Raw genomic sequence first — 27,280 nt, 5'->3', positions numbered from 1 at the left:
TTTTTAGAGTTTATCCAGTTTTCCAGTTAGATCTTTGATTTTAGCTTTCTTCTTTCTTCTTTTTTAATATAGGTGTTTAAGGCTATAAATTTCCCTCTCGACACTGCCTTCCTTGTCTCCCACAAGTTTTGATAAGTTTTGTTTTCATTTTCATTCATCTCAATATATTTACTAATTTCACTTACAGTTTTTTCTTTGATTCACTGATTATAAGTGTGTTGTTTATCCTCCACACATCTGCAAAGTTTCCTTTTTGCCATCCGTTTTTGAGTTCCAGTTTCATTCCATTATCATCTGAGAAGGTATTTTGTATAATTTCAATCATTTTATATTTATTCAGGCATTACTGTGACCCAACATGTGGTCTATCCTGGAGAAAGATCTATGAGCACTTGAGAAAAATGTATAATCTGCTGAGTTTGGGTGCATCCTTCTCTGTATGTCTGTTTTACTCATTTATGTTATTCAGGCTCTCTGTTTCCATGTTGATCTTCTGTCTAGTTGTTCTATGTGATGATGTGAGTGCTGTGTTGAAATCTCCAATGATTACTGTAGAGATGTCTGTTTCTCCCTTTAGTTTTCCCAGTTTGTCTCATGTATTTTGGGGCACCTTGGTTAGGTGCATAGATATTTATGACTTATTTCTTCCTGGTGGATTGTCCCCTTTATTAATTTATAATGGCATTATGCATCTCTCATAACCTTTTTGCATTTAAAGTCTGTTTTATCCGATATTGGTATAAGTACCCCTGCTCTATTTTAGTTGCTCTTTGTATAGAGTATATTTTTCCATCCTTTCATTTTCAGCTGATTTGTATCCCTTGGTCTAAGGTGAGTTTCTTGTAGATTAGGATGGTGAGTTTACTCAGAAGCTCAATTTCTGTCTTTTTTTGGTAGGGATTTAGTGATGGAGGCTTTGTATTGCTGCCATTCTTTGAGTCTTGGTTTCTCTGGAGCCAGGACCGAGTAATGGGTTGCAGACCTGCTTCCAGGGTCTTTGGGAGGGAGAGTGTAAAGGCTGGTGTAGCAGTTTGTTATTATTTATGAATTCCAAAAAATAGTATTGGATTATGTTTATGAACTGATCTTTTCCTCTGGGTGTATTAGATTGTGTTAACATGCATCAGCACCCCTTGTGGCTGACTAATGCAGCTGGTAAATGCCACTCTTACGTACTTCTAGTTTCCTCATGTGCACTTCCTTGTTCCACCAGCAGCTGGTGCTCTTTGGCAGCCCTGCAACTTGGACTAGATCAACGTAATAGAGCATCCTGTCTGGAGGCCCAGAGCCTTGTAATTCAAACTTTCTCAGAGGCTGTTCTCCAACCTTTGCTGGCAGTACACTCCCCCACTTTTGTGTAGGATGTAGTTTCACTCCCCTCTGAATCTTCAGCATCTAGTCCTGGTCACTAGAGAGGGAGGTTGAGAAGGTTGGATATCTTTAGTCCCTTGCTGACTCCCTAGGCAAACAATGGTGAGTTCTGGAAGGGCTCCTGCACCACAGCAGACCACATTTGTGGTTCAAACGCTGAGTAAGCCTTAGGCTGTGTCCTTCCCTCTCCCTTTTTCTTGGGAGGTAGATCACTGGCGCTATTGTATGCCTTCTTTGTCTGTAGCTGTTAGCCTAGAGGCCTGAGAATTTAAAAGTGTCTATAGGGTGGGGAGGATGCTAGCAGTTGCAGCTGCATTTTAACTCATAGTCTTGCCATCATGATTCTTTTCCTTTGCCCCTCTCTCTTTTGGGTGCTGTCCAGCCTTCCCCTGGTGTCCTAAACCCTAGATTTTTTTCCCCCAGGCTTTTTTGCCTGTCCTCTACCTGTTTTTCTGGGAGAAAAGGGAGTCATGTGTTTCTCTAGTCTGCCATTTTCCTGGAAGTCTTGGTGTTTGGAATTTTTCTAGAAAAAAAATATTTTTATTTATTTTTCTCCCCTTCCTCCCCCTCCCCCCAGTTGTCTACTCTCTGAGTCCATTCGCTGTGTGTTCTTCTGTGACCGCTTCTATCCTTATCAGTGGCACCAGGAATCTGTGTTTCTTTTTCTGTTGTTGTTGCATCATCTTGCCATGTCAGCTCTCCGTGTGTGTGGAGCCATTCTTGGGCAGGCTGCACTTTTCTTTCGCGCTGGGTGGCTTTCCTTATGGGGCGCACTTCTTGCGCATGGGGCTCCCCTATACGGGAGACACCCCTACGTGGCACAGGGCACTCCTTGCACACATCAGCACTGCGCATGGGCCAGCTCCACTCGGGTCAAGGAGGCCCGGGGTTTGAACTTTGGACCTCCCATGTGGTAGGCTGACATCCTATCCATTGGGCCAAGTCCACTTCCTGAAAAAAATTTTTTTAAACGTTTATTTATGTTATTACTTTTTCTTCCTCTTCATCTCCCCCACTCTGCTGATTTTGCTGTCTGTATCCATTTGCTGTGTGATCTTCTGTATCTTTTTCTCTTTTGGTCTTATCTTCTCATCTTTTCTGCTCTAGGATCCACTGGGATTCGATCCTGGGGACCTCTGATATAGAGAGAGGTTCCCTGCACCACCTCAGTTCCAGGTCTCTGCTATGCTTCACCTTGACTCTCCCCTTCATCTCTCTTTTGTTGTGTCATCATCTTGCTGCATGACTCAGTTGTGCAGGCACTGGCTCACCATATGGCATTCGTGTAGGCACCCAGCTCACTGCATGCATGCTTAGCTTTCCGCGTGGGCATTCAGCTTACCGTGTGGTTACTTGGCTCGCCATGCGGGCACCCACATGGGCACTCAGCTTGCCACATGGGCACTTGGCTCACTGCATGGGCATGCTTTCTCTTCTTTTCATCAGGAGCCCCAAGGGATCGAACCCGGGTCCTCCCATATGGTAGGCAGAGAGGCCTTATCACTTGAGGCACATCTGCTTCCCAGAAAATTTTTTTATTGTATGTTTTATTTTGTTTTGCTTTTTACTTCCTGAGTTGGGATTGCTAGTGTATGTGGTAATCCCCTTGTCTAATTGGGACTTATGCTGAAATATTCTCGTGATTGTTGATATCCCCTCACCTTAGACAAGCCTCTTAATTTAAGACAGCTAAATATCTCTTATCTACGAATAAAAGAAGTTACTGTTTCCATTTTAAAAGTTGAGCAGTAAGCAAATTATGCATCGGAAGCACATGGTTCAAATTTTATAATCTTCATATCCTTCTGTTTAAACACAGTGGTCATTGTCAGCAATATGGAGATAAAAGTTGATGCACAGGAAATATGACATATGCCCTAGAGTTTGTAGTAGAAGCTAGACATAAACCTGTGTTTAGCAAATTGCTATGTAAATTCCAATGATCTTTTAGGGAGGCAGCCCCTCACCACTGGTTTTAATGTGTCAACACCTACAGCTCTACCTGCTAGAAAATTAGTAGTTGAATAAGTTACTCCTCGGTTGCACCAAATATCACCACAGGAATCTGGAGGTGGTGTCTGCTTTGAAAAAGAGATGCTTTTCTCCAGCTGATCAAATTGTACCCTACAAGCAATTGGTTGTTTTTCAATTGAAAAGAAGGAAATGTGACTGTGGCTATGCCTGCTACAGGGTTTATGGAAACTGTGAAAGCTCCTGAAGAAATGCTCTGCAGGGTAGTGTTTCTGTGAAGTGGCAGTTGGAACCCCTTTAGAAAAGTGCAGTTATCCACACTTTACTTCACATAAAGTCCCGTACCTTGGGGCAGTTCTCTAGTGTCATAAAGTTTATGGCTCATGAATGTTGTACTTTTGTGATAATAAACAAGTAAAGGTCATGGGGAAATTATATTCCTCTACAAAGACTTGCTTATCTCTCATTATACAAATTTTTAAACTTTGGGATATTGCCTTGTTTTAGTGGAATTTTCAAGTAAAGCATTATCTCTGACCTGAAATTCATACATCGAGGTGTTAAGATACTTATGAATAAGATAAAATTTGGACCTAGGTTATGGGTAATCTTTTTTTTTTTCATTTTCACATTTTTATTATTATTGCTTTCTTTTAAAGATACTTGGATCACACAAAATGTTACATTAAAAAAATGTAAGAGGTTTCCATATACCCTACTCCCCACACCCCCCATTCCTCCTACGTTGACAATTTCTTTCATTGGTGTGGTACATTCATTGCATTTGATAAGTATATTTTGGAGCGTTGCTACAGAACATGGGTTATAGTTCATGTTGTAGTTTACATCATCAGCCATGTGGAATCTAAGCCCCCTCTCGATTTGGAGGTGGAGTGGACATCCCAGGGTCTTTCCCTGGGATAGAGGGTCTTTAAGATGGAGGAATAAAACATGGGTTAGAGTGGACTTACTGGTATTCTACTATAGAAATATTGTGACTCTAGCAATGAAAGAAATTATGTAATTGATGTGAAGACAGTGGCCACGGGAGTTGCTGGAGGCAGGGAGAGGGAAAAAGAGGTATGATATGGGGGCATTTTTGGGACTTGGAGTTGTGTCCTGCATCTGTCCCTGCAATATCATTGAGAACTATATATCCTGCCAAAACCCACTGAATAGCCTGGGAGAGAGGTAAACTACAACATAAACTATGGGCAATCTTTTGAAGAAGAACTTTCTCAGCACCCACCCTAGGATTATTTTGGATATCCCTTTTTTTTTCCTGTTCTCATAGCATTGACCTCTTCCACTGCACTTACCATACTGCCCTGTGATTGGTGCCTTATTTTTTAACTGATTAATCACAGGGTTGGACTAGGGTGCAGCAAGTCAGGTACTTGGGAATCAATATAAATAATATTTTAGTCCAACATTTTAAAAATATATAAATTAATGCAAAAATTCACAAGGAACAAAAACATCAATCAACATTTAAAAATTAAGATAGGCATCATGACGCTGAATGTTGCTGACAGTCATATGCAAAATTCTCTATATCTATAACCTATCCACTGAACATTGTAGTCTTGCTCTGAAACCTGGCTCTCCCAGAGGACACTGCTTGCCGTGTAGCCTTCTCAAAATTCTTTTCTCAAAGTCTTCCAATCCTTTTGCCTGGAGGGAGAGATGCTTCCTTGTTCCTTTTTGCCATTTCCAGACCATTCTTCTCCCCATTCCCTAAATCACCTCCCTTCCCAACTGTGAAGTAGAGTGCCCCTTTCCTCTCCTTTTGGAGACATCTGTAGACCTCTTTCTACCTCACCAGTCTCTCCTTCCCATCTCTGAAAATTTTAGCTCCAGGCTCTCTGTCTTTCTCTCTTAATATAGCTGCTTTGGCCATGATTCATGAGTAATACTGGTATCAACCTCAACTATTCCAATACCCAGCCTCTCCGTTTCTTGCTTTTCATTCCTCCAAAGACCTTGCCTTCATCATTCTTCATCAGTCAATTCTCTCCGATGGTCATTGCCCAATAGCCGTGTTAACAATATTCGTCAATTTTAAATGATAGTAATGGCATCTCCCTTCAAAATCTTAATTTGAGCTCTCTTAGTTTCCACATGCCACATCGTCTTGCTACCTCAATTTTAGTAATACTTCTACTCCAAAAATTACTTGGCACCCACCAGGGCTTACACTCCATTGACCCTACAGTGCTTTAGCAGTCTGTCACTCCTTCATGTTTTCGTACTCTGTAGTACATTTTATGGCCCATCATTCCCCTGCTTATACATTTAATTCACTTGTGTACCTCTCTCCATTGTACTTATTTCACAAAATAGCAACCATGGTGAAATGGAAGATTTATCAAGGAAAAGCCCATTTTAGAAATAAATTTTTATTATATTTATTTCAAATCCCCAATCATTACTATTAATAAATAGGAATGGTTTGCTATTTCACAAATCTCTTTTAGTTGATTGAGTTCAGTTTTTCATTCTAAGTGCCCAATAAACACCGTGATTTACTGAGAATAGTAATCAAGGCAAAGGGCTGTAATTGAAGGGAAGAGAATTCATGAATGCAATTCTTTTTCTAAATGACACTATATAACTTTTTGATACGTGATTTCTATGTAAATTACTTTGCATAAAGAGAAAGATTTTTGTAAAGAAAGCTTGCTATGGTAATATCCTGTATATAAAGTCTTCATCTAATAAGATGGGGACAGGTTGACTTTAGCTAATGTCCCAGGCATATCTATTAAAACATTTATTTAGGACATTATAAAATATCATCCCTAATCCAGTTTATTTTACACCGTAGATGACTTCATGTTTACAACTGTGTTCTCCCGCCCTTTCCTATTTTATCTTTCCTGGAAAAATATTATTTTAAGCTTGACTGAGTGCAATAAAGTGAAATAAAAGTCACGTTATTTAATGTCATGACTAGATCCTTGTCACGTGCCTCGTTTTCTTTAGATTAGACTTCTTTGGCTTCATCCTAATTAGATCAAGTTGAAATGGTAGGGGATAGTAATGCCTTAAAATAACAATGGTGCTTCATATGGTCCTGGTGCACACCTGCAGACCTCTGTCCCATGTAACAGTTGATTTTTTTGTGTGCTCTCCCAGGTCTACCCTGAACTGCAGATCACCAACGTGGTAGAAGCCAACCAACCAGTGACCATCCAGAACTGGTGCAAGAGGGGCCGCAAGCAGTGCAAGACCCATGCCCGCATCGTGATCCCTTACCGCTGCTTAGGTGAGCTTGTCGGCCACGGAGCTGGCCCTGGTGGACTGGTCTTTGGGGACAAAAAGGAAGACTGCTGTAATTAGGGTGAACTATACAGACTGCTGCAAACTGCAGCATATTGCTACTCAGTGTGAGACTATTATCTAAGTTGGTGTTCTCTGCTCTAATAATACGGGAACAATGTTTCTGAGTCCTCTGCCTCAGAAGTAATTTACCCTGGGTATTTATTAAAACAACAAATGCCTGATCCAGTCCCAGGACTGCTGAATCAAAATCCTTGGCAGTGGTGCCAAGGAGTCCTTATTTTTTTACCAAATACCCTGGATGTTCTCATGTACACAGAATGTCCAAAATTGTGGGATTGGGCCTTGCATGTTTCTTTGTATAGATTTCGCAGAAGGAAGAATATCATTTTGCTAATTGAAAAAAAAAATATCCTTTTCCTACCACAGTTGACTACTCCTCATTTTTAGTGATGGGGAATTTTTCTCTGCTCGGATCAAATGAGAAGAAACCATTTATTTGATCACTGAGGCTGAATATGTGTTTCTCTCACCAATCTCAAATTTTACTTCTATTTTTTATTTTAAAAATTAACTGGTTTTATATGATAGCATATTTGTCCTCTGGAAGCACTGTCATATTCCAGTTTTAATCTGACTTGCTTATTAAATATCTTCCTAGCTGATATTATTATGTAACCTGGTACTGCAGAAATCAGCAGCCTTAAATCTGATAGCTCCCATCAAGATGTTTTCCACAAGTCTCCATTCATCAGGGGGAAGGTAGCAGATAAGGACATATAAACCTATCTACAGAGGCTGTGGGCAAATATTCATATGTATTTGGATGACTTCTTATGGAGACTGAAGGATCATTTAAAAAATATTAAACTTTGAAAGCAAGAATAACTATTGAAGACTCTGACCATCAGTATAATACGTGGTCAAAAATGAGTGTCATAGGGGAGCAGAGTTAGCTCAGTGGTTGCTTCCATGTACTAGGTCCTGGTACCTCCTAAAAACAAAATAAATAAAGAATGTCATGACTGCTTATTAGTCATGAATGTGCATCATTCAAGACAGACATAGAAACATTGGGCATTAGAGTGAAGAGTTTGTCTGGTGGATTTAAGTACTCACAATGTTGTTACTGATGAAAAGGGGGCCTGGAAAACCAGATTCTTAAACGCTAGAATTCAAGAGTTTCCCCGCTCCTCCTTATTCTTTACTCCTGAAAGTGAAGTAAATTCACTTGCTAATGAAGAAAGTGAATTTCCTAAGAATAACTGACTTCATTTGAAATATACAGGTGATATAGAGACCAGTGATCTCTATATTTTCTTGAAGTAGTTGCATAGCTATTAATTGTTATTTTATTTTTGAAACTGTAGCCTAAGTAATTTGAATTTTAATAATTGCTCTCATCTAAGAAGCACCAATTTAATAATGTTCGCTTAATAACCTGCCCTCATCTTATATTTTTAACCATTATGGAAAAAGAACCACTTCAAAATATATCATTTCATCCTTAGAGCCCTGATTTGGGGGGTTGGGGGAGAAATGAAAAGCCTATAAAATAGTTCTTTCTGTGAAAAACTCTTCAAAAGGATGAGAAGGAATTGTTTCCAGCCAAGGCTTTGCCATCAACAAGTACCAAACTTTTCTTTCATCTTTTGAATAGATTCTGGGCTTTTATGTAGATATACATAATTCAAGAAGACAGGTCCCTCATGACATCTTAGCATATTTCCCAGCTCCAATTTAGCACCCAGTGTTAAATAAGCTTATTGACACCATCTGTTCTTGACTATTAATGGTACTCAATCATTAGATACTTCCAAAATGTTCGAATCTTTTGTCACATTTTTTCATTTTTTGGAATCCCTGGTCTTTTTCCAATTGGATTTAAAATTAGATCCTCATATGACAAGTGAAGTGTACATTGTCTTCTTTTTTTGTTTTGAGCTCAAATCAGAATGTAGGAATAAGGGCCTCTCTTGATTCCAGAAGTCTCAAGCCAAAATATTACTGAAGACATAAAAAATATTACCTAAGATATATTCTAGTAACACTTCCTGCTCCTGAAAATTGAACATAGTATTTTCTGGTTCCCACCCTTTCCTTTCTTTTCCATTCTCTTTCCCTTCCCTCTATCCCTCTCCTTCCCTTTCTTCTTTCCTTCCTTACTCTTCTTTCTCTTCTAGATTTCTTAGTCTTGTATCCATAGTAATATCTGGCCCTTTATTAGAGCCAGATATTACTATTTGGTTTATAAAATTAAGAATGAAAGAAAAGGCTGTGAATCAGTCTTCTAGAAGAAATCACAGCAGATATGCTGATAGAGGAGACAGCCAGACCCCCTGGTATAGGATCAATTTCAGTGTGATACTTTAGCGTTGTAATGAAACTACTTTTAAACATAGTAAAATTCCTATAATTTCATGGTCTTGGAGTGTCAAACCCAAACATTTGCCTTGTCTCGTGCTTTCACCAGTTTTTTAGTTTGCATAATATCTTAGACAACATTCTTACATATTACCTTGCTGCTTGGACAAAGAGTTACTGTTTTCTATCCACATAAGTATCCCCAAAAGCTCTTTCTGTATCCAAATAAATATATCCTTTACTGAAGATTATTCTCATACAGGTATTACCTAGAAAAACAAAGTTAAGATTATTTTACGCATTAAGCATATTACAATTCAAAACAAAGCTTGAAGAGAAAAAAAAGGCTTGTTATTTCTAGCATGCAACCTTCCAGACCTTTTGATCAGATGCAGGCTATGGTGCTATACAAATTCATTTTTTTCTAAATCATGGGTGTGCTTTGGGCATACTTGCTCCATAGTAACTACAGTTCCTTGTTTGAATAGGAAAAGTATGTTAGACAGCTTTCCCACTTTCTTTTCATCAGGTAGATAATTTCCCTTGAGGTGGAGTTACCTTTCTCCTGTCACTTTTTGCTTTTGGTAACATCTTTGGAACCAGAAATGTAAGCTCTTTCTTAATCATCTGAACATTTTATTTTCTCTTATGGGATTCATATGCCTCATTATTGTTATTCAGAGAGAATGTATTCTTTGCAAAGTTTTCAACCTCTTTCTGTTTGAACAAATGCACTTCATGGAAATAAGGTAGATTACCATTGAAAATCTCTGACCAACAAGAGCAAGGCACGTTGAATAAGATAAATTACTATTGATTTATGGGGGCAAAGTCAGGTTACTAGTTTAATCCAAAAGAAGATTTGGGAGTTAAAATATTGTTACCTTCACTGTCATTCTTCTTCATTTTATATTCAAAACTTCCAAATATGTAAATGGTAACAATAAGGAAGCTGTTGAGATATGGCCAAATGGGAAATTGAAAGTTCCTCGTGTTAATTTTGAATTTTATTGTTGCAGTAAAATTATAGGACAAGGATAACTCACTAGGATTGCCTCTTTTTTTCTTAATTAGTTATACAGTAATCTTTATCTTCTGTAGTGTGAAAAGGACCTATTTGCATCCTCAGACAGTACCAGGGTAGGTCTTTGGATTTATGCTAAACAGCAGCTCTCTGAGACTGATCACAACAGCCCAACAATATTAAAGATGTTACATAAGCCTTCACCTAAATGTAAGAATGGGGGGGGAGGGGGGCTGCAGTTGGAAAATATTTTTATTGTAGACTTTAGGACTTTGCAAATGCCCACATGTCTCAGCATAGTGCTTGAGTATGAGAGCAATCCAGTGTGGATGGCCCCTGTGATTCCCAAGATTGTCTGCTCTGTGTAGGTTCCATCACTTATGGCGTCCTAGGAGATGCACATGTGCTGTGGATGCACATACACTTGGATGGGAATGCTGTTCAATGAGCCTGGATCTGTGTGAGAGAATGATGCCTGTGTTCTAGTTTTTAAGGATGGTCTGCACCATAATCTCTTACTGAATGACCAAAACTAGCGGGCATTTCCTAATCAGGGAAAGCTAACTTGCCATTCTTGGAGAGATAGTATGCCATCGGGCTTTTAAAATGTGGTCTCCCATGTAGGACCTTTGAATACTCCACATTCATGTTGCTTAAAAACCAGCCTGTCGCATCTGTTCTCAAATATGTTAAAGAAAATATGCTGTGGAAGGGGAACTTGTACCATGATGATGTCCAAGCACTGGGATTATACGTGATTTTTAAAAGACAGGCTTTTTTTCAATTAATTTCTATATTAAATAAGATGTTTTTATCATCAGAAAAAGTATAAACTGTGAAATCAGTGTCGAGGGTTAAAAATATTCAAAAGGACACAAGAAATGATCATTAATTTGTTTTTTCTTTTGGTATTTGTGCTATGATATATCACAGTGCTATGATATGGTATTATGAGCTTTACATAGTAGTAATTTATGAGAGAATATGTTTCATTTTTTAAACCCATCATGCTGCCAAATGAAATATCTCCATTCTTATTATCTCCAAGTAACTTTAAACTGCATTTGTCATCACTAATTTTTCAGACTTTGATCTTGTTTAATTTTTTCTCCAAAGTTTACATCTGGGAGCTACATTTATTTTTGGCAAATGTTGAGGTTAAATTTATCCTGTAGATTTCTTATGGAGGATAAAGCCCCTATTGTTTGGTTAAGCAGGAAAACTTAAGTAGTGATACTTAAGTTTAAAATGAAGAAAAAATTATACTTTAAAAAAATTGATGAGTAAAATATTTATAATTTCTATTGTTTGTTAATAATTAGGTGACTATTTAGATTTTTTTTCCCTCAAATTTCCAACTTAGGAAACAGTTAAGTGATTATTCACACATAAATACACCTTACACAAAGACTATTAAAAGGTCAGATTTACATATTCATTCTATAAGTATTTATTGATCTCCTGCAACTTGAAGGCCCTAGAGACCAGGAGGTGAAATGTGGTCCCTTCTCTTACAGAATTTATAATCTAGGAGTGGGTACAAATGGGGATTCTAGCTGATTAATTTAAGGCTTGTTGGGGAGTAACATTTCAGCCAGTATATCCAGGACAGGTTCAAGAATGGAGATGCGCAATAGGCGTTTAGACAGAAAGTGAGCAAAGTCTCAAGTGTTGAAACTCTAAGGTTTCATATATAACATGGTTCTCTATTTTCAGTAACCACTAACTGGTCATGATAAGAATACTAGTTTTTTCAAAAGCATGCTGTTTTCATTTGCAAGACATACTATTATGTTATTTTAAATTTACATTTATTTCTAAAAAATTATTTCAGACTGGTGTTGAATACATAGTTGGTGTGTATGTATTTATGTGTGTGTGTGTTTGTTTCAGGTTTATAAATGGTACTCAACTCTTGCTTTTGGGCAAGTAGAAACCTTTTGAAAATGTAAATCTAATAATTAAATCATAAAATGGTAAGCAGGGAAGCAGACTTGGCCCACTGGATAGGGCGTCCGCCTACCATATGGGAGGTCCACGGTTCAAACCCCAGGTCTCCTTGACCCGTGTGGAGCTGGCTTATGTGCAGTGCTGATGTGCGCAAAGGAGTGCCCTGCCATGCAGGGGTGTCTCCCACATAGGGGAGCCCCATGTGCAAGGAGTGCACCGGGTAAGGAGAGCCGCCCAGTGCAAAATAAAGTGCAGCCTGCCCAGGAATGGCGCCGCACACATGGAGAGCTGATGCAGCAAGATGACACAACGAAAAGAAACACAGATTCCCATGCCGCTGACAACAACAGAAGCGGACAAAAAGAAGAACGCGCAGCAAATAGACACAGAGAACAGACAACTGGGGGCGGGGGAGAAGGGGAGAGAAATAAATAAAATAAATCTTTTAAAAATAAATAAATAAAATGGTAAGCCAAATCTCAGGGATCATCTGCTGCTCTGGTTATTCATTTTTTATGAAATATCAATAATAGTTGAATTGGACCACTGATTGTATATTTGTATTGTAGCTTTCTGCAAGAGATAATGGGATATAAAAATTTAAAAATCAAGATTATTGGTTATCCTTTCAAGTGAGTTATAATCCCCATAGTTTACTATTTGCTTTTGTAACAGCTAAGTTCATGGAAAACATATTTATTTTTTCATTTCTTTTAGATACTGTGTTTTGTTTGTTTCCAGATATCCACAGAAATAAAACATAATATATAACATTTCACAGGATCACATTTTCTGTTTTTACTATTTTATAAAGAAAAGACAAAAAAAGTCTTTAGATTTATTAAACACATCAGTTGAACATAATAGGTTTATGTTGAGTTATTTTGAGTTTTTTATTTATATCTACATTTTTGGTGCTGTCATATCAGATATGATGGTCTGAAATATTAAATTATCTGTGCCAAGCAGTCAACAGCTGCTCCCTCATTACATGTACATAATCCAATCTTGGAAATCATTTAGATGACTTCCACAATCCTTCCAGCTTGTTGTTTAACATAAATTTAAATGAAAAGCAATGTTTCCAGCTAACCTGGTATCTTTTGTCTTGGAATTTTTTCCCCCCAGTCGTATATGACTACAAGTGATTGTCATGGGGAATCAAGAAAGAAATTGACTTCCTCAAAGTTCTCTTTTTACTCTGGCAGTTGCTGAGCACCTTTTTCAGGTATTGGCATAATCACTCCCCCTACCTGCCTTCCATCTGAGAAGGAAAACAGATTTTCTCTTTTGTCTTCACATCTCATTTCTCGTCATGTTATTGCCCAAACTTAATGACCTTGTCTTGATTTTAATGTTGATATTTTAGTCAGTAAGGTAATTTTCCAAAGTGGCTCCAGTTAGAAAATATAACTTGCATATGAAACTGATGGAAACTTTTTAGATTGAGTTTTCTATGTTTTGTGCCATAAGAATAATTGTAACCAGATAAAGACTGTAAAATGGAAGGAAACTTTTTAAATGGTGATTTTATGATTCTTGGGGTAGGGGAGTGGCTTAATTCCAACATAAAAAATGGAATTAACTGAATTATTTTAGGCTTTTGCCATGAAACCCCAGTTTTTATTATATTTTAATTTGTGGCCTGCATTAACATAATTATACAAGTAATTTATAAAAGAATATATAAAACACAATATATGCAAATTCATTATGATAACAAATCATAGGAAATTCCTGATATATTTCTTTTCTAGCAATAGAGCCGAGAAATGTTTTTTCCCCCTATATTGTGAATTAGGTGCAGTACATCTTTATCATCCAAATGGTGCCCATTACAACTTAACTATTTATTCTGAAGAGCTTTTGTCGAAGAAGTTTCAAGAACATTGAAATGAAATTGAGAAAAATGTTTTGAGTATTTTAATAGACTTCAACAAGTTTATTTAACAGTTGTTAAGTAATAAATAAAATAAATAAAAGAATCGACTAAAAAAGCAATGAGATAAATTCTGTTTATTATTTTTTTTTTTTATGGCTGTAGTCACTGAATGAGTGGCTTTATTAAGCATTCTATCTTACATTCCTTGAAAAACTTCTGCTTTTTCTGCTGGTTCTCTCCCCCCCGCTCCACCCCCACTCCCTTTCCTTTCTGTTAGTCTCAGGCTTTTCTTTGCTTTGAAACCTGATGGTGAAGGGAAATCCCCAGGCAACAGCTGTGCAGTAGTCTGGAGAGCAGCCAGATCAGATCAGGGTCCAGATCGGAAGAGAAGAATGGGGAGGGTCCCAGAAGGGAGGTCTCCCCGACAAAATGCATTGATGTATTATCTGATGCTCCTGCCTCTACTCAGAGTGGCTGTAAAATCAGCTGGGGAGTATGGGAAAGATGGAGTACTCATGGATCCATAGAAAATGAAGCAAATGGAAAAATGGGGCAGGTGCTAACTTCAGAAAAAGAAAAACCAAACCTTAAAAGATAATATAAAGTCGTAAGATAAAAAGACAATGTCATTGTCCAGGTATGAGCCATATTTGCACAGTTGTGATGCAAATGTCTTTTTACATGATAAAACTTGCTGGACAGATATGGTGGGAAGGGAAGGGAGCTTGTTAATGTATGAAATTTCATGTTCCTTAGCAGGAAGACATAAAGTGGAAAAAATTGGTAAAATAGTTATATAAGTACAGACTTTAGAAATATGGGCATAAGCAGAAGAATCAGCTAAATGAGAAGGCAGTGAATGATTTTTATTACCTCCCCTTTGCTACAGGGAAATTCATGAAGAAGATTTCTATTAGATGGTAGGAAGAGGTTGATTGCAGTGCTTCCAGGCATTTTTTTTTTTAATATAGACAATTACTTTTAACATTAAAGATTGCAAGTCAAATTATTGTTAATTAAAAGTATCCTTATTTAGCTTTCTAATCTGAATTGAATAAAATTAAACTGATTTAATAGAGCTCTTTGTGTTCTATATGTCAACTTTATAGTATGGTTTTCTTGGGTGTAATTTATCATTACACGTAACATGAAAATGTCACCTTAAAGCCTATTTTTCAGGATTTAGGATAGAATATCACTGTTTAAGACACTGTAAAGGTTTATAGTTTGATCATTTCTACTATTATTTAAATTGAGGGTAGTCTAGAAGTCACATTTTTTTAAGTTTGTAAAGGCATTGATTCATTTGATTTCTGTTTTTTATCTGATGTCCAGAAAAATAACTGAACATTCAGCAGTTTTGTCAATTTTAGTAATATTCTAAAACCACCTCTAAAATTATGCTGTTATTCCTTGTTAAAAGTATATTCCTTGTATATTCTGTACATCAGAATAAACTTTTTTTATTATGTCAGTTCCATTAATAGATGTTAGATTTGGATTAAAGAAGAAAACTGTGATTATACTCTGGCATATTTACATAACCTGTGGAATATAGTTCTTCATCATCTTTGAAGTTTAATAGCAAACCCATAAGAGCATAATGGATTGCTAGAAAGTATTACTGTCAGTGGATTTGAGGAGCTGATAAGGGAAAGAATAATTGTAGAGCTTTATTGGGAATAGACAGTACAAGGTGCATGTTTTAGTTTTCTTGGCTGCCCCAGCAAATATTTTGAAATGAGTTGGGTTAAACAATGGGGATTTGTTAGCTAATGGTTTTGAGGATTAAAGAAAGTTCAAATCAAGGTGATACTTTCTTCTGAAGACCAGTGCTATATAGGACTGGCTGATGAGATGCTTAGCCTTTGATTCCTGTCACATGTCAAGGCACATGGTGGCCTCTTTTTTCTCTTACAGCTTCCATTGGATTTTAGCTTCTTGCTTCTCTGGTTTTCTCACTCTTATTCCACTTAAAAAGTACTCCAGTAATAGGATTAAGAGTCATCCTGGGGGAGCAGACTTGGCCCAATGGATAGGACATCCACCTACCACATGGGAGGTCCACGGTTCAAACCCTGGGCCTCCTTGACCCGTGTGGAGCTGGCCCATGCACAGTGCTGATGCATTCAAGGAGTGCCATGACATGCAGGGGTGTCCCCCGCATAGGAGAGCCCCATGTGCAAGGAGTGTGCCCCGTTAGGAGAGCCGCCCAGCATGAAAGGAAGTGCAGCCTGCCCAGGAATGGCGCCACACACACGGAGAGCTGACACAACAAGGTGACGCAACAAAAAAAGAAACACAGATTCCGTGCGGCTGACAACAACAGAAGTGAACAAAGAAGACAACTCAGCAAATAGACACAGAGAACAGACAACCGGGGAAGGGGAGAGAAATAAATAAATAAATCTTTGGGAAAAAAAAGAAAAAAGGAAGTAACCCAGGAATCTAAGATTAGGGAAAAACAAATGCCTTCAGATAGTTAGAAAAGAATGTGAAATTCATCCTTGGGTAATAAGGTCAAACCTTCCCTAGATGTGTCCAGTGAAAAGCCAGTTTATAGCATTTGTGTTTAGAGATAAATCATACCAATAGATCCGTTTATGATGGCTTCAGTATCCTTAGCCTTTAAATCTAATGGTAAAGAATTCCTTAAAAAAAAAAAAATAATTGCTTTAATTGATGTACTCTTCCAAACATTAGTCAAAATGGCAATGAGGAATTTAGAAACTTACTTTGGTTTCTTATATGCAATACTTCAAGAGGTACGGTACTGAATGCCATCCTATCTTTATTTTTATTTGAAGATCTTTATTAAATGCTTAGATCAATGTGCTGTTTTGCTAGGTGCCCAATATAGATGTAAGTGTGCCCTATCTGGAGGTTTAAAACATTTTACACCAATGAAAATTTTAGGCATCCTCTTAACTTATTGATTCGGTACATGTATTTTTAAGAATATTACCCAAATTGAGCTCCTCTAGTTTTTCTCTCAGAGTTAGCTACATTGCCAGAATATGGTACAAACTTGTTTTTGTTTAATTATTTCTTAAAAGTTTGGATGTCACTTTAGGGTCCCTTATTTATTCCATGTTATCTTTAACAACTGTGAAGATAATTGGGTTCTTAGAGTTGCTGGATTTTTATGAATAAGTCATATATCCCTTCCATTATTGAAAGCTTAGCTGTAATCATAAGCCAGGGGCTTATGATATTCTTTATGCATATTTAATATTAATAGACTCATGTTCAGCATGCCAAGAAGCAGTCTTATGTTTTACCATTTAAATAATTTGAATTTGTTTTTCTTTTTCCACCAAGTCTAGTCAAAATTTCCAGTTGAGTCTAAATTTATGAGTGATAATGTATATATTTTTAAATAGGCTCTTTAGCCTCAATGCATCTAATCTTTGACTTGATAAAGACCTTTAGCCTAAGAACCCATAATTTATCAGTCTTAGCTTTCTTCTCATATTGCCCTGTTCATTGGAGACCTCATGGTCTGTAATTCAATTATTTGACTCCCTATCTTTTAACTTCTCTCAATGCTCTACTCATTTGCAGGACATGCTTGTCAGCAATTCCTCTTTGATATTCCTAACCTCCTACTCCCTCACAGTCAGCCGTTGGGCACATTCTATCCTTCCTGTCTGTGGTGTCATGCTCATGCTGCTGCTTCTGTTTTTTTCTTCCTCCTGATTCTCATTCTCCTTTTTCCACTTCATTTTTCTACAGCTCACTTGAGAAATCTTCCATGTCGGTGTTTTCTAGGAGTCTTGCTGGGTAATTCTTTTTCCCACAAAATGTGTGCTTTGTAGGAGATCTCATCAGTGCAATGGTTTCCCAAAGGCCTGGGTTGATGATTCCTGGGTCATTATATCCATCCAGCTCAGGCCACCAACTTTTTACTCGTTATCTTCCTATGGATATTCTAGCAAGAATTCAGAGTTGGTGTGATTGCCAGAATATTGGCTATTAGCTTAGTTGGGCATTTCATATAAGATGAATGCCCATTTCCTTATGAATAAATATTAAATTAGGACTTTAATAATGTTTAACAAATGTTTCACAACAGTGCAAGGTATTGGTGGTGGGCAGATGTATAGGAGCCCTGTATGATATTATGCCTGTTTGTTTTGTAAGTTCCCAGCTTTTACTATACACTTATTTTTTTATATATGGTCATGTATGATTATTGTACATTAATAAATTTTTAAAAAATGAAAATAAACACTTTGCTGGAGTGGAAGAAGATGATGGTGAGAAGAACAACTAATAAGCACTGAGTGCTTTCTACAAACCAACAAACAAACCTAGTCCTCTCTTAAAATTTGACTTTGAAAAGGCATTTTTATGTATTTTAACTTAAAATAAGAATTATTAAAATATATGCTTTTAAGTTTAAATGTGATTTCAATGTTGTAATTAATGAGTGAAGAATGATAATATGATCTTATCATTTACTCAAATTCTAAAAAGACATTTATTACCTGTTATTTATTGTTGTAGTTGATGAATGCTTATTAGCACATGAGAACTGGTACCAAAGATGTCCTTTGTACTTATTTGGTACTACACTGTTTTTCAATCCATTAGCTTTGTTTTCCCAAAGCGATTACCTTCTATATATGACCTTAAAATTACATAGTTTCTAAGGACCTATTTAAATAGCCTGTTCCCCTTTACAGAAACTTAAAAGCTAAGGTTTGAGATACCCAGGTGGTTTGGACACCAACCAGAAATGAAATTAAGAACATCTAAAATGTTTATATAAAGGGGTGAGTGAGAAGGGAAAACAGCCCAAGAGAGGGAAGTGACCTTTTGCTTCCTTTGACTCCAAAAAAGGCAGACATGTCTTTCTTTGTTAGTAGACTTCATTTGTCAGCTAAATGGGTAACCTTGAACTAGATAAGGAGATCTTTGGCCTCTTAGTTCATCATAGAGTCTGCCTTAGGTCAGAAAAGTGGCAAATCACTTACTTTTCAAGTCTTTTCTTAGCATTTATTCAAAGCCACAGTATTTCTTAGTTAAAATAACTGATATCTTAAGTATGATTTGCTTTAATGTTCATTTTAGACATCTTTTTAAATTTTAAGTGAAAGGTAGAAACTGCAGTATTTGGAATGAAGGATACCCCAGACACCCTAGAATTTTCCTCTGTAATTATAGCCCTTAATCATATGCAGTTTTCTCTTTCCCAAATGTAAATCTAAAATGAGAGTTCTGCCTTTCGAATGTCTACTATGTGAAACAGAACCTTACTTTGAAAAACTATTTAAGGCTTGTTTGAGTTAAAAGCTAAGGCTCTGCAGGCCTGGAATGTTTGCTCTTCAAAATGTTTGCTCCCTGGAGAGGTAAACTGAAGATGGAGTTGTCATGCGACTTTGGATTGTAGGCCTGGAAGACATTTGAGGTAATGGAATGGGTGTTGGCACGGTTCCACTGATTCCTGGTTGGGGAGGGCGGGCATAGGAAGGTGGCACTGACTGTGTTCAGACGTGGAAGAACTAGTTGAAGATGGTATGAATGCACCTTCTTACCATATGCCTTTTGCTTTATTGTTTAAGAGACCTTTAAATGGCTGCATCCTTGAATGTGCTGTAGCTTGTGGTGATACATATTTAAATGTCTTTGCGTCTAAACAAAAGCATTCACTCTTTGCCTGGTGTGTAAAATTTGAATGACATTTGTGCGCTGTCTTGCAAAAAAATAGACATTTTCATTATAAAATTCAGTCAAGCAGAAACACAGCAAAGCGAGCAGAAATTTCCATTTATATCCAAGATGGAAGTTGTTGTGATAAAAGGAAATTACTAGGTTGTGGAATAGCCCAGTTCTCATTTTGTTATATGACACAGGAGATTTTGTCTATATGGAAATGCTTTTTAATACTTATGTTTTGAGGAAAACTCTGATCAAAAGTCTCACATTATGTATATTCTTTGTCCTTAGATTTTTCTAGGGCTTGTTGAGTTGTCTCTAAAATAGGTTGTAGTATTCCCTTTATTTTTAAATCTGTTATTTATTAGTTATAAAATTAGTTAAAAAAACACTTTCTGTTTCATTACCACAGAGACTGCCAGTACTTTTCAGCTTTTACTTGTGAATGTCAGTGGTTATAGATAGGCAATCAGTTGGGCTGAACCTAGAAGCCATCTTAAGCCACTGGATTACAAAATTCTCCAGGGGGACTTTTCTGCAAAAGAATCGTTTGTATTCTGACTTTTGGAAGTCTTGATGTCGTTATTTCCTATCCCAAATCCTGTTCCTTAGAAGAAGTCCAGAAAGTGAATTATTTCAGCCCTCTCAGGAGTGATAAGCCCTGGCATATTAGTTTATAATAATGGAACCAAGACTTGTTTACAAATCTGAGTGTTAATTTCTATATCCACAGTGCAGTGGTAACAGAGGGAAAGATTCTAATTTAGCTTGGGATCCATCTCCATTGAAGATCACTTGATATTTGAAGCATGACACAAGGGGGAACTAAGTAATTTCTAAATAACATTTTTATTGAAGAGCTTGATGAACCATTTATACCTATTATAAATTTTTTATCCTGTTAGATGTTTCATCGCTCTTCTCTAGATAGTGTTGCCTAAAAAATGACAGAACTCTTAATCTTTTTCTCTCCTCTGTATAGCAGTATTCTATTACCTGGTTTTAACTCCAAGTACTATATTTTAAGATTTCCTGGGTAGTTCTTTGGCTTCAATAAAATGCAGTGATTAAGATACATTTTTTTTCCTGCTGTTATTACTTTATCTACTTCTTTAGACTTAAATATTTCTGCCTCTTTTAATAGATACATTCCTTTCTGGGAGACTTTGAGTTAGAAAAACCCTGAAATGTATGTAGAAAAACATTTGTTCCTGTGGTCATTAAATCATATTGTTTCCTAAATCTAAAAGTTTCAAGTCTGGGCTATACCCAAGAGAATTTATTGGAGGGCAATTGATAAGCTCTCGAGGAGTACCATATGGCAGTTGGGTAGTAAGGTCTAGCACTTAGGAAAGAGGCAGGCTAGAAGGAAAAAAAAAGAGTCTGGAATCAGAACCAAATGGGTGGTAATTGGTTACAGTCACATGTGATGAATGATGTGCTGCTGATCCCATGCCAGGTTGGCAGGGAAACAAAGACTGTGAAACTTACTCTGATAATCTTAGAGAATGATGGGGAGTCCAGGGACCGAGGGTTATGATGAGCTGTTGTAGCAGATGAAGGACGGGGTAAAATTGGAAGAATACATTTCTGGTCACGGGGAGTGTTTTAATGGAGTGCAATATTTCTGATTGGTCCTGATCATGATGTGGTCCAAGGTGTTCAGCTGCCAGAGTATGGATAGTTAGAGTAGGTAAGAGCCCCTTGGGTCATGAATCATTGAAAAGTACTTATTGAGAAGGCAGAAGCACACTGTAGTGGGAAAGGAGACCTGGGTTCTGGCACTAAATACAATTTATTTTGCAGGAACCACCATCACAAGCTCCTCTAAAATATTCAGTGTTCATTCTATTCTCTTTTCTTGCTTCTCCATAAAATAGATTTCGACCCAGTGAACAACTGCTCATTGTTCTTTGGGTCCATTTCCAGGTTTTGATCGTCAGTTGGGCATATGACTCTAATACGTTAGCTAAAAGAAATAATGTCTAAATGGAAATGTGCAATTGGAAATGTATAACAATTTCAAATTAAATGTAAGAGTGAAAGACTTAGAAATGGTTGGTGAGTCCTGAGGTCCTGAGTCCTAGGTCAGCCCTAAGGAGGGCTGGCTAACCGATTCTTTTTTTTTAATATATACATATATTTTTAAATCCACCCCCCTCACCCCAGTTTTCTGCACTTTGTGTCCATTTGTTGTGTGTTCTGTGACCACTTCTATCCTTATCAGCGGCATCGGGAATCTGTTTCTTTTTGTTTTGTCATCTTGTTGTGTCAGCTCTCCGTGTGGGCGCCGCCATTCCTGGACAGGCTGCACTTTCTTTCGCGCTAGGCGGCTCTCCTTACGGTGCGCTCTCCTTGCGCGTGAGGCTTCCCTATGCAGGGGACACCCCTGTGTGGCAGGGCACTCCTTGCACGCATCAGCACTGCGCGTGGGCCAGCTCCACATGGGTCAAGGAGGCCCGGGGTTTGAACCACGGACCTCCCATGTGGTAGCGGTCGCCCTAACCACTGGGCCAAGTCCACTTCCCCTGATTCTTACTGTATAATCAGAATTATTAGGTGAGAGCAAAAGATGAGTCAGAAGGAAAGAATGATCAACAAGGCAGTGAATGGAGAACAAGTGCTGTCTCTAGCTTGGTGGAAGCTAGAGAAAGTTGAATTTAAGGAAGAAAGTGTGAGAAGAATTAATTCGAAAGAGAGGTTAGGGGACTTGAGGGCTGAGACAACTTAATTCATTTGCTGCTATTGACCTTGAAGGAAGAATTGCAGAAGATTGTTGGGGCAAGGTGGTAGGTTGAAAAGAACAAGTCAGGGGCTTGGGAGCAGTTGACAGGCCACTGCTCCACTGAGAAGTTTACATGTGAAAGTGCCTCTTCCTGTCTTGATTATAGCCTACCTCATACATGGGTTTCTGAAAATGGTATGTGGAAGAAACGTGCTGTGTATTTTTACCTTCCTGTATAATTTAGGGTTTTTGGTAATAGCTGGTAGGTTTTTTTTTTTTGCCTCACTGTGCATCAGCCTGCTTTGATATTTTGTTAGCAATTATGTGGCTTTTTAAAAATTCCATATATAACCCTAATTAATTGTGTCTTTAAAATGTATCAGGCTACGGATTTTTTCATAAGGCAGAAAGAAAGGAAAGTTTTAGGACGGGAAAGCAGCTAGTGAGAATGCTTGTGTTTTCCTGAGATGAAAAATAGAGAATATAGGGGGATATCTCTACAATAATTTGCTTTCCAGCTCATCTCTCAGATAATTGAGGTCTGAATTAGCCTAAAGGTGAATGGGTTCAGGTCTGAGGTAAACCTTACTTCAATTTCCCCATCTGAATGAACCACATACTCATACATACAAATTTTAATATAACAATAGCAAAAGAAACGGGAAAGGAGAGTTTGCTGGAAAGGAGGGTTATTTAGTCTTAGTTGTATACAACCCATTGACTAAAATGCATGGTACTATGATGCCATACCAAAGAAGAGTGTTCACACGGTCTTCTTAGGAGATTAAACTCACGATTTATATTTTTTGGCCACAGCCTGTTTCCTTGGCTTCTGATTTTTTCTCATAACCCCAACCTGTCCATATCCAATCATCACTCCTTAAAAGATATTCCTGATCTTTAGAACTTTGACTCTAAATCAGTGCTGCCCAATGGTAAATTGTAAAATATATACCCGATATCAAAGAGTATGTGAAAAAAAAATTTAGACTGTCTTATTAATAATATTTTATATTGATTACATTTTGAGTGATAAAATTTAAGATACCTAGGGTTAAAGTAGATATAATCCTGAAATTAATTTTACTTGTTCCTTTTTTTAAAATGTGGTTATTAGGAAATTTCTAATTGCAGATGTGTACTGCATTATATTTCTGTTGGACAGTGCTGTACTTTTGGTGTAGGATTGTGTCTCAGTTCTTTTGTATCCTTTGTAGAACTGGGTAAGGCGTGGTATGCTGTAATATATTCAGAGATAATGTCTTTTAATTGAACTAGTTTGCATTAGGTGTTCTTTTTGTTTCTTGTCCCTTGTTTTATTGGAACCTCTGGCCAGGAGGCATTTTTAGCATCATCTTCTTTTATATGAAAAAATCACTAAATTCCCTCAGTTTTCTCATTTTGGCCTTAAATCTAGCTCTTTCTACCTTAATTTATAACGTCTGTGATTAAAGAAATGAAAGGCAGAAAGATTTCAGATGGGCAGTCAGTCCTTGGTGCCAAAGCGACAAATCTATGGGATAAGACACAAGCTTATAAAGAGGGAGGTGTGAGAAATCTGATTTTTTCCCCACAGGACAACCCATTCTTAAAAGTGCCTTATAATGCAGTAATGGATAACTTAAAAAATCAAAATACCTTAATGAGATATTTTCATGGATTATCTTAAGTAGACCCTTGCTACTTGAAGGAACAGCTGAATCGGTGTCACTTGGGAGCTTATTTAGACTCAGTCCCTCTCTAGACTAGTCCTGTCAGACCTGCCTTATAACAAGATCCCCAGGTAGTTCATGTGCACATTAAAGCTTGAGAAACCCTGCTCTAAACATAGTTTCTCAAAGTCTGGTCCATGAACAACCCGATCAGAGTCACTGGGGAGGTCTGCTTGCAGACACAGCTGAAAGCACACAAGTCAGACACTGGGGGTAGGGAGAGGCTGTTCTAGAGCAGGGGTTCTTAAGGAGGGGTCTGTGAGCTTGGATGGAAATTTTAGAAAAAACGACTTTATTCTTGTGGGGACGTGTAGGTGCAGGTGTGATATATTTATTAAATAATAAACAGTATAGTGTGGACCTAGTAAGGGGTCCGTGGTTTTCACCTGACTGGCAAAGGGGTCCATGGAACAAAAAAGGTTAAGAATCCCTAGTCTAGAGGAATCTACCCGCTCATCAAGAAGCCCAGGGGATTCTGAAGTACCTTTGAGTTTGAAAACTCCTGGTTTGGAAAGACTTAACAAATATCACTAAACCTTCTTCTGCTGGAATATTTACAGTAGACAAATTTTCCAACTGCTTTTAGAATTATGAAAAATAATGAGTGACACTGACAAAATCAAGAATTTGAGAATTAATACAGTATTAAAGAGACAACAGAAAAATATAACTAAACTAAGGCTAAGTTAATGAGGGAGCAGTCGTTCAGAATTTGTGGACTATTTTAACACTTTACGGGGGTAGTGAACATTGAGTGAGAGCCAGGGCATAGAGTCCTGCCGGATTCTGTGGTTAGCTGTTCAGAAACCACCATGGACAGTGCCAAGTCACGTTGATAACGCGCACCTTGGTGCGATGAGAATGACACTTTGTATCTCTGTGGTCTTCTTCCCCCCATAACCCTAACCTAATCATGAGAAAATTCCAATGGAGAAGCATCCTGCAAAATACCTGCCCAATAAATACTCCTTACAACTGTCAAGGTTATTAATGAAAAAAAAAATCTGAGAAATTGTCACAGCGAAGCCAATGCCAAAGAGAAGTGACAACTACATGTAATGTAGCATCCTGGATGGGATCCTGGAGTAGAAAAAGGATATTAGGTAAAAATTTAGGAAATCTGTATAAGTATAGACTTTAGTTAAAAATAATGTATCAGGTTTGATTCATTATTTGTAACAAATGTACTGTTAGAGGTTTGCAATAATTAACAAGCTGTAACTCAGTTTCCCCTGATATGCATTGGAAAAAGGCAACCCCCCTTCCCGGTGTCTGAGGGCATGGCATGGCACTTTCCCACAGGTTAAACAAAGAAACCTCATAGAGACAGGAGTAAAGGGAGATAGAGATCTTCACCATCTGCATATCAGAAGGAGATGGAGATCTTTACTACCTCTACCTGCACTATCAGAGGGAGATGGAAACCTGCACTATTTACATATCAAGGGGAGATAAAGAAACCCTTTAATCCCTACAGATCAAAGAAACATCTGCTCCTGCAGCATTCCAAGAAACCCTAACCCACTATTCTCTAGTCATTATCAGGGAAAATTTTCACCTCTAGGGTTTCCTATTGGTCCCTGCACCTCACTTGGACCCTCAACCCCCTCCCACTAGGAAAGTTCTTATAAATCAAGTCCCGCTCTCCCACGAGTGGGCTGAAGTCTCTCTTCAGACCCCCACCATGCTGGTGGTGGGGCTGAAGTCTGTCCTTCAGACCCCCTCCATTGGGAGAGCTTCTCAATAAATTCTTTCTCTGCCTGTGGTCATATCAGTCTCCGTGTCCCAGTGAACACCATTTTTCTCCAACATGTACCATACTGACTTAAGACGCTAATAATAGGGGTATCTCCCACCATCTGCTATCCATTTACTTCATTGTTCAATTCCAGCTTACATATGTGGCAGTATCAGCATTAACTTATCAATATGTTGGACTTTTTTGGGAGGGGAGGGTGTAGTGGAGGAGGTACCAGGGATTGAACCCAGGACGTAGTAGTACATGTGAGGAAGTCAACCAACTGAGCTGCAGCCACTCCACATTTAAAATTGTTTCTTTTATGTGGGGCTTTTTAAAAGCTGCAAATTTTTTATCTTGTTCCTCTCTCTCTTTTTTTTTTTTCCTAATACATGGAAGTTAGAAAAGCAGTGCAACACTTTTTGACATGTGAGCAATGCAGCTGCCAATTTTGTAGGCCGGAGTTAAGCTATTGATGAGATTTGACAAAACTATATGAAATCCTCTGGCAGTAAATGCGTTAGATTTTCTCAAACTAAAAAGAAAAGTCTCCAGCATTTTCAAAAGATTCGATGAACCTGTCTTTCTTACTTGAAAGATGAAAAATACTTTGAAAAAGCTGTAAACACAAAGAAATAGAACAGTAATAACAACAAAGTAAAAATTCTATCAGGACCCTGCATGCTTGGAAAAGAGGATCCAGGAAGTGATCACCCACAAAAGTCAGCATGCAGCATCCCATTTGTTAGTTAATTAAATTGCTACTTCGCCACAGGCAAGCCTGATGTGGTCCACTCTGCACAGTGCATAAGCATTTACCTCTGGCTTAGAAGAGGCCTTGCTTGAAGAGCTATCCTTTTCCTATGCTCCTCTTTTACAGGCACAGGGTGAGGGGGCGGGGATTGAAACCCTTGGGTAGCTGTGAAGAGATAATGCTTTAAAGGGATTGACTATTAAGGCATGAGGATTCCACTTCCATTCATGAGGATCTTGTTCCTCTCTTTTTATACACCAGTATTATTCAGGGCCTGGGTTGGATGCGATTTCTCTCTTATAGTTACCTGCTCTGTGTGTGTGTGTGTGAATGCATGTAATACATGTGTGACATTGGGATCCATTCACATCCTCAAAGAGGATTTAGTAATAGTGCCTGTGTGATGATGGTGATGCAGCCATCACTTTTTAAAGAGATGTGTCATCACCCTCATGCCCTCTTTGCCCACTCTTTGAAACAAAATGTCTTCCAGGAAAATTTTCCTAGCCCTTTTTTTAAAAATTATTTTATTTGTTTCTCTCCCTCTTGTGTTTGCTCTCTATGTCTGCTCTTCTTTTCAGAAGACATTGGGAACCAAACCTGGGACCTCTCGTGGGGGGGAGGTACCCAATAGCTTGAGCCACCTCCACTCCCTGCTTGTTGCATCTCTCATTGTCATGTCTCCTTGTTGTGTCAACTCTTTGCATCATCTTGTTGCCTCAGCTCGCCACACCAGCTCATTACATCGGCTCACTGTCTTGTTCATCTTCTTTAGGAGACACCAGGAACTAAACCGGGGACCTCCCTTATGCTAAGCAGGTGCCCAACTGCTTGAGCCACATCTGC

The 27,280-nt window shown here is 38.0% G+C and overlaps 1 protein-coding gene across 16 annotated transcripts in view; it reads left to right on the top strand.

Annotated features, from left to right (window-relative positions):
* APP (amyloid beta precursor protein) overlaps positions 1-27,280 on the top strand; it is a 254,693-nt gene that overhangs the window by 83,465 nt on the left and 143,948 nt on the right. For all 16 annotated transcript variants that reach the window (XM_058296133.2, XM_058296135.2, XM_058296132.2 and 13 more), the window contains exon 3: positions 6,481-6,610. In XM_058296133.2, the coding sequence (XP_058152116.1) occupies positions 6,481-6,610 (130 nt within the window). The remainder of the gene's footprint in view (positions 1-6,480; positions 6,611-27,280) is intronic.

Source organism: Dasypus novemcinctus, chromosome 4, assembly GCF_030445035.2.
Source record: "Dasypus novemcinctus isolate mDasNov1 chromosome 4, mDasNov1.1.hap2, whole genome shotgun sequence".
NCBI lineage: Eukaryota > Metazoa > Chordata > Mammalia > Cingulata > Dasypodidae > Dasypus > Dasypus novemcinctus.
The sequence above is the reverse complement of the archived record's forward strand: the minus strand, read 5'-3'. Positions and strand labels throughout refer to the sequence as shown.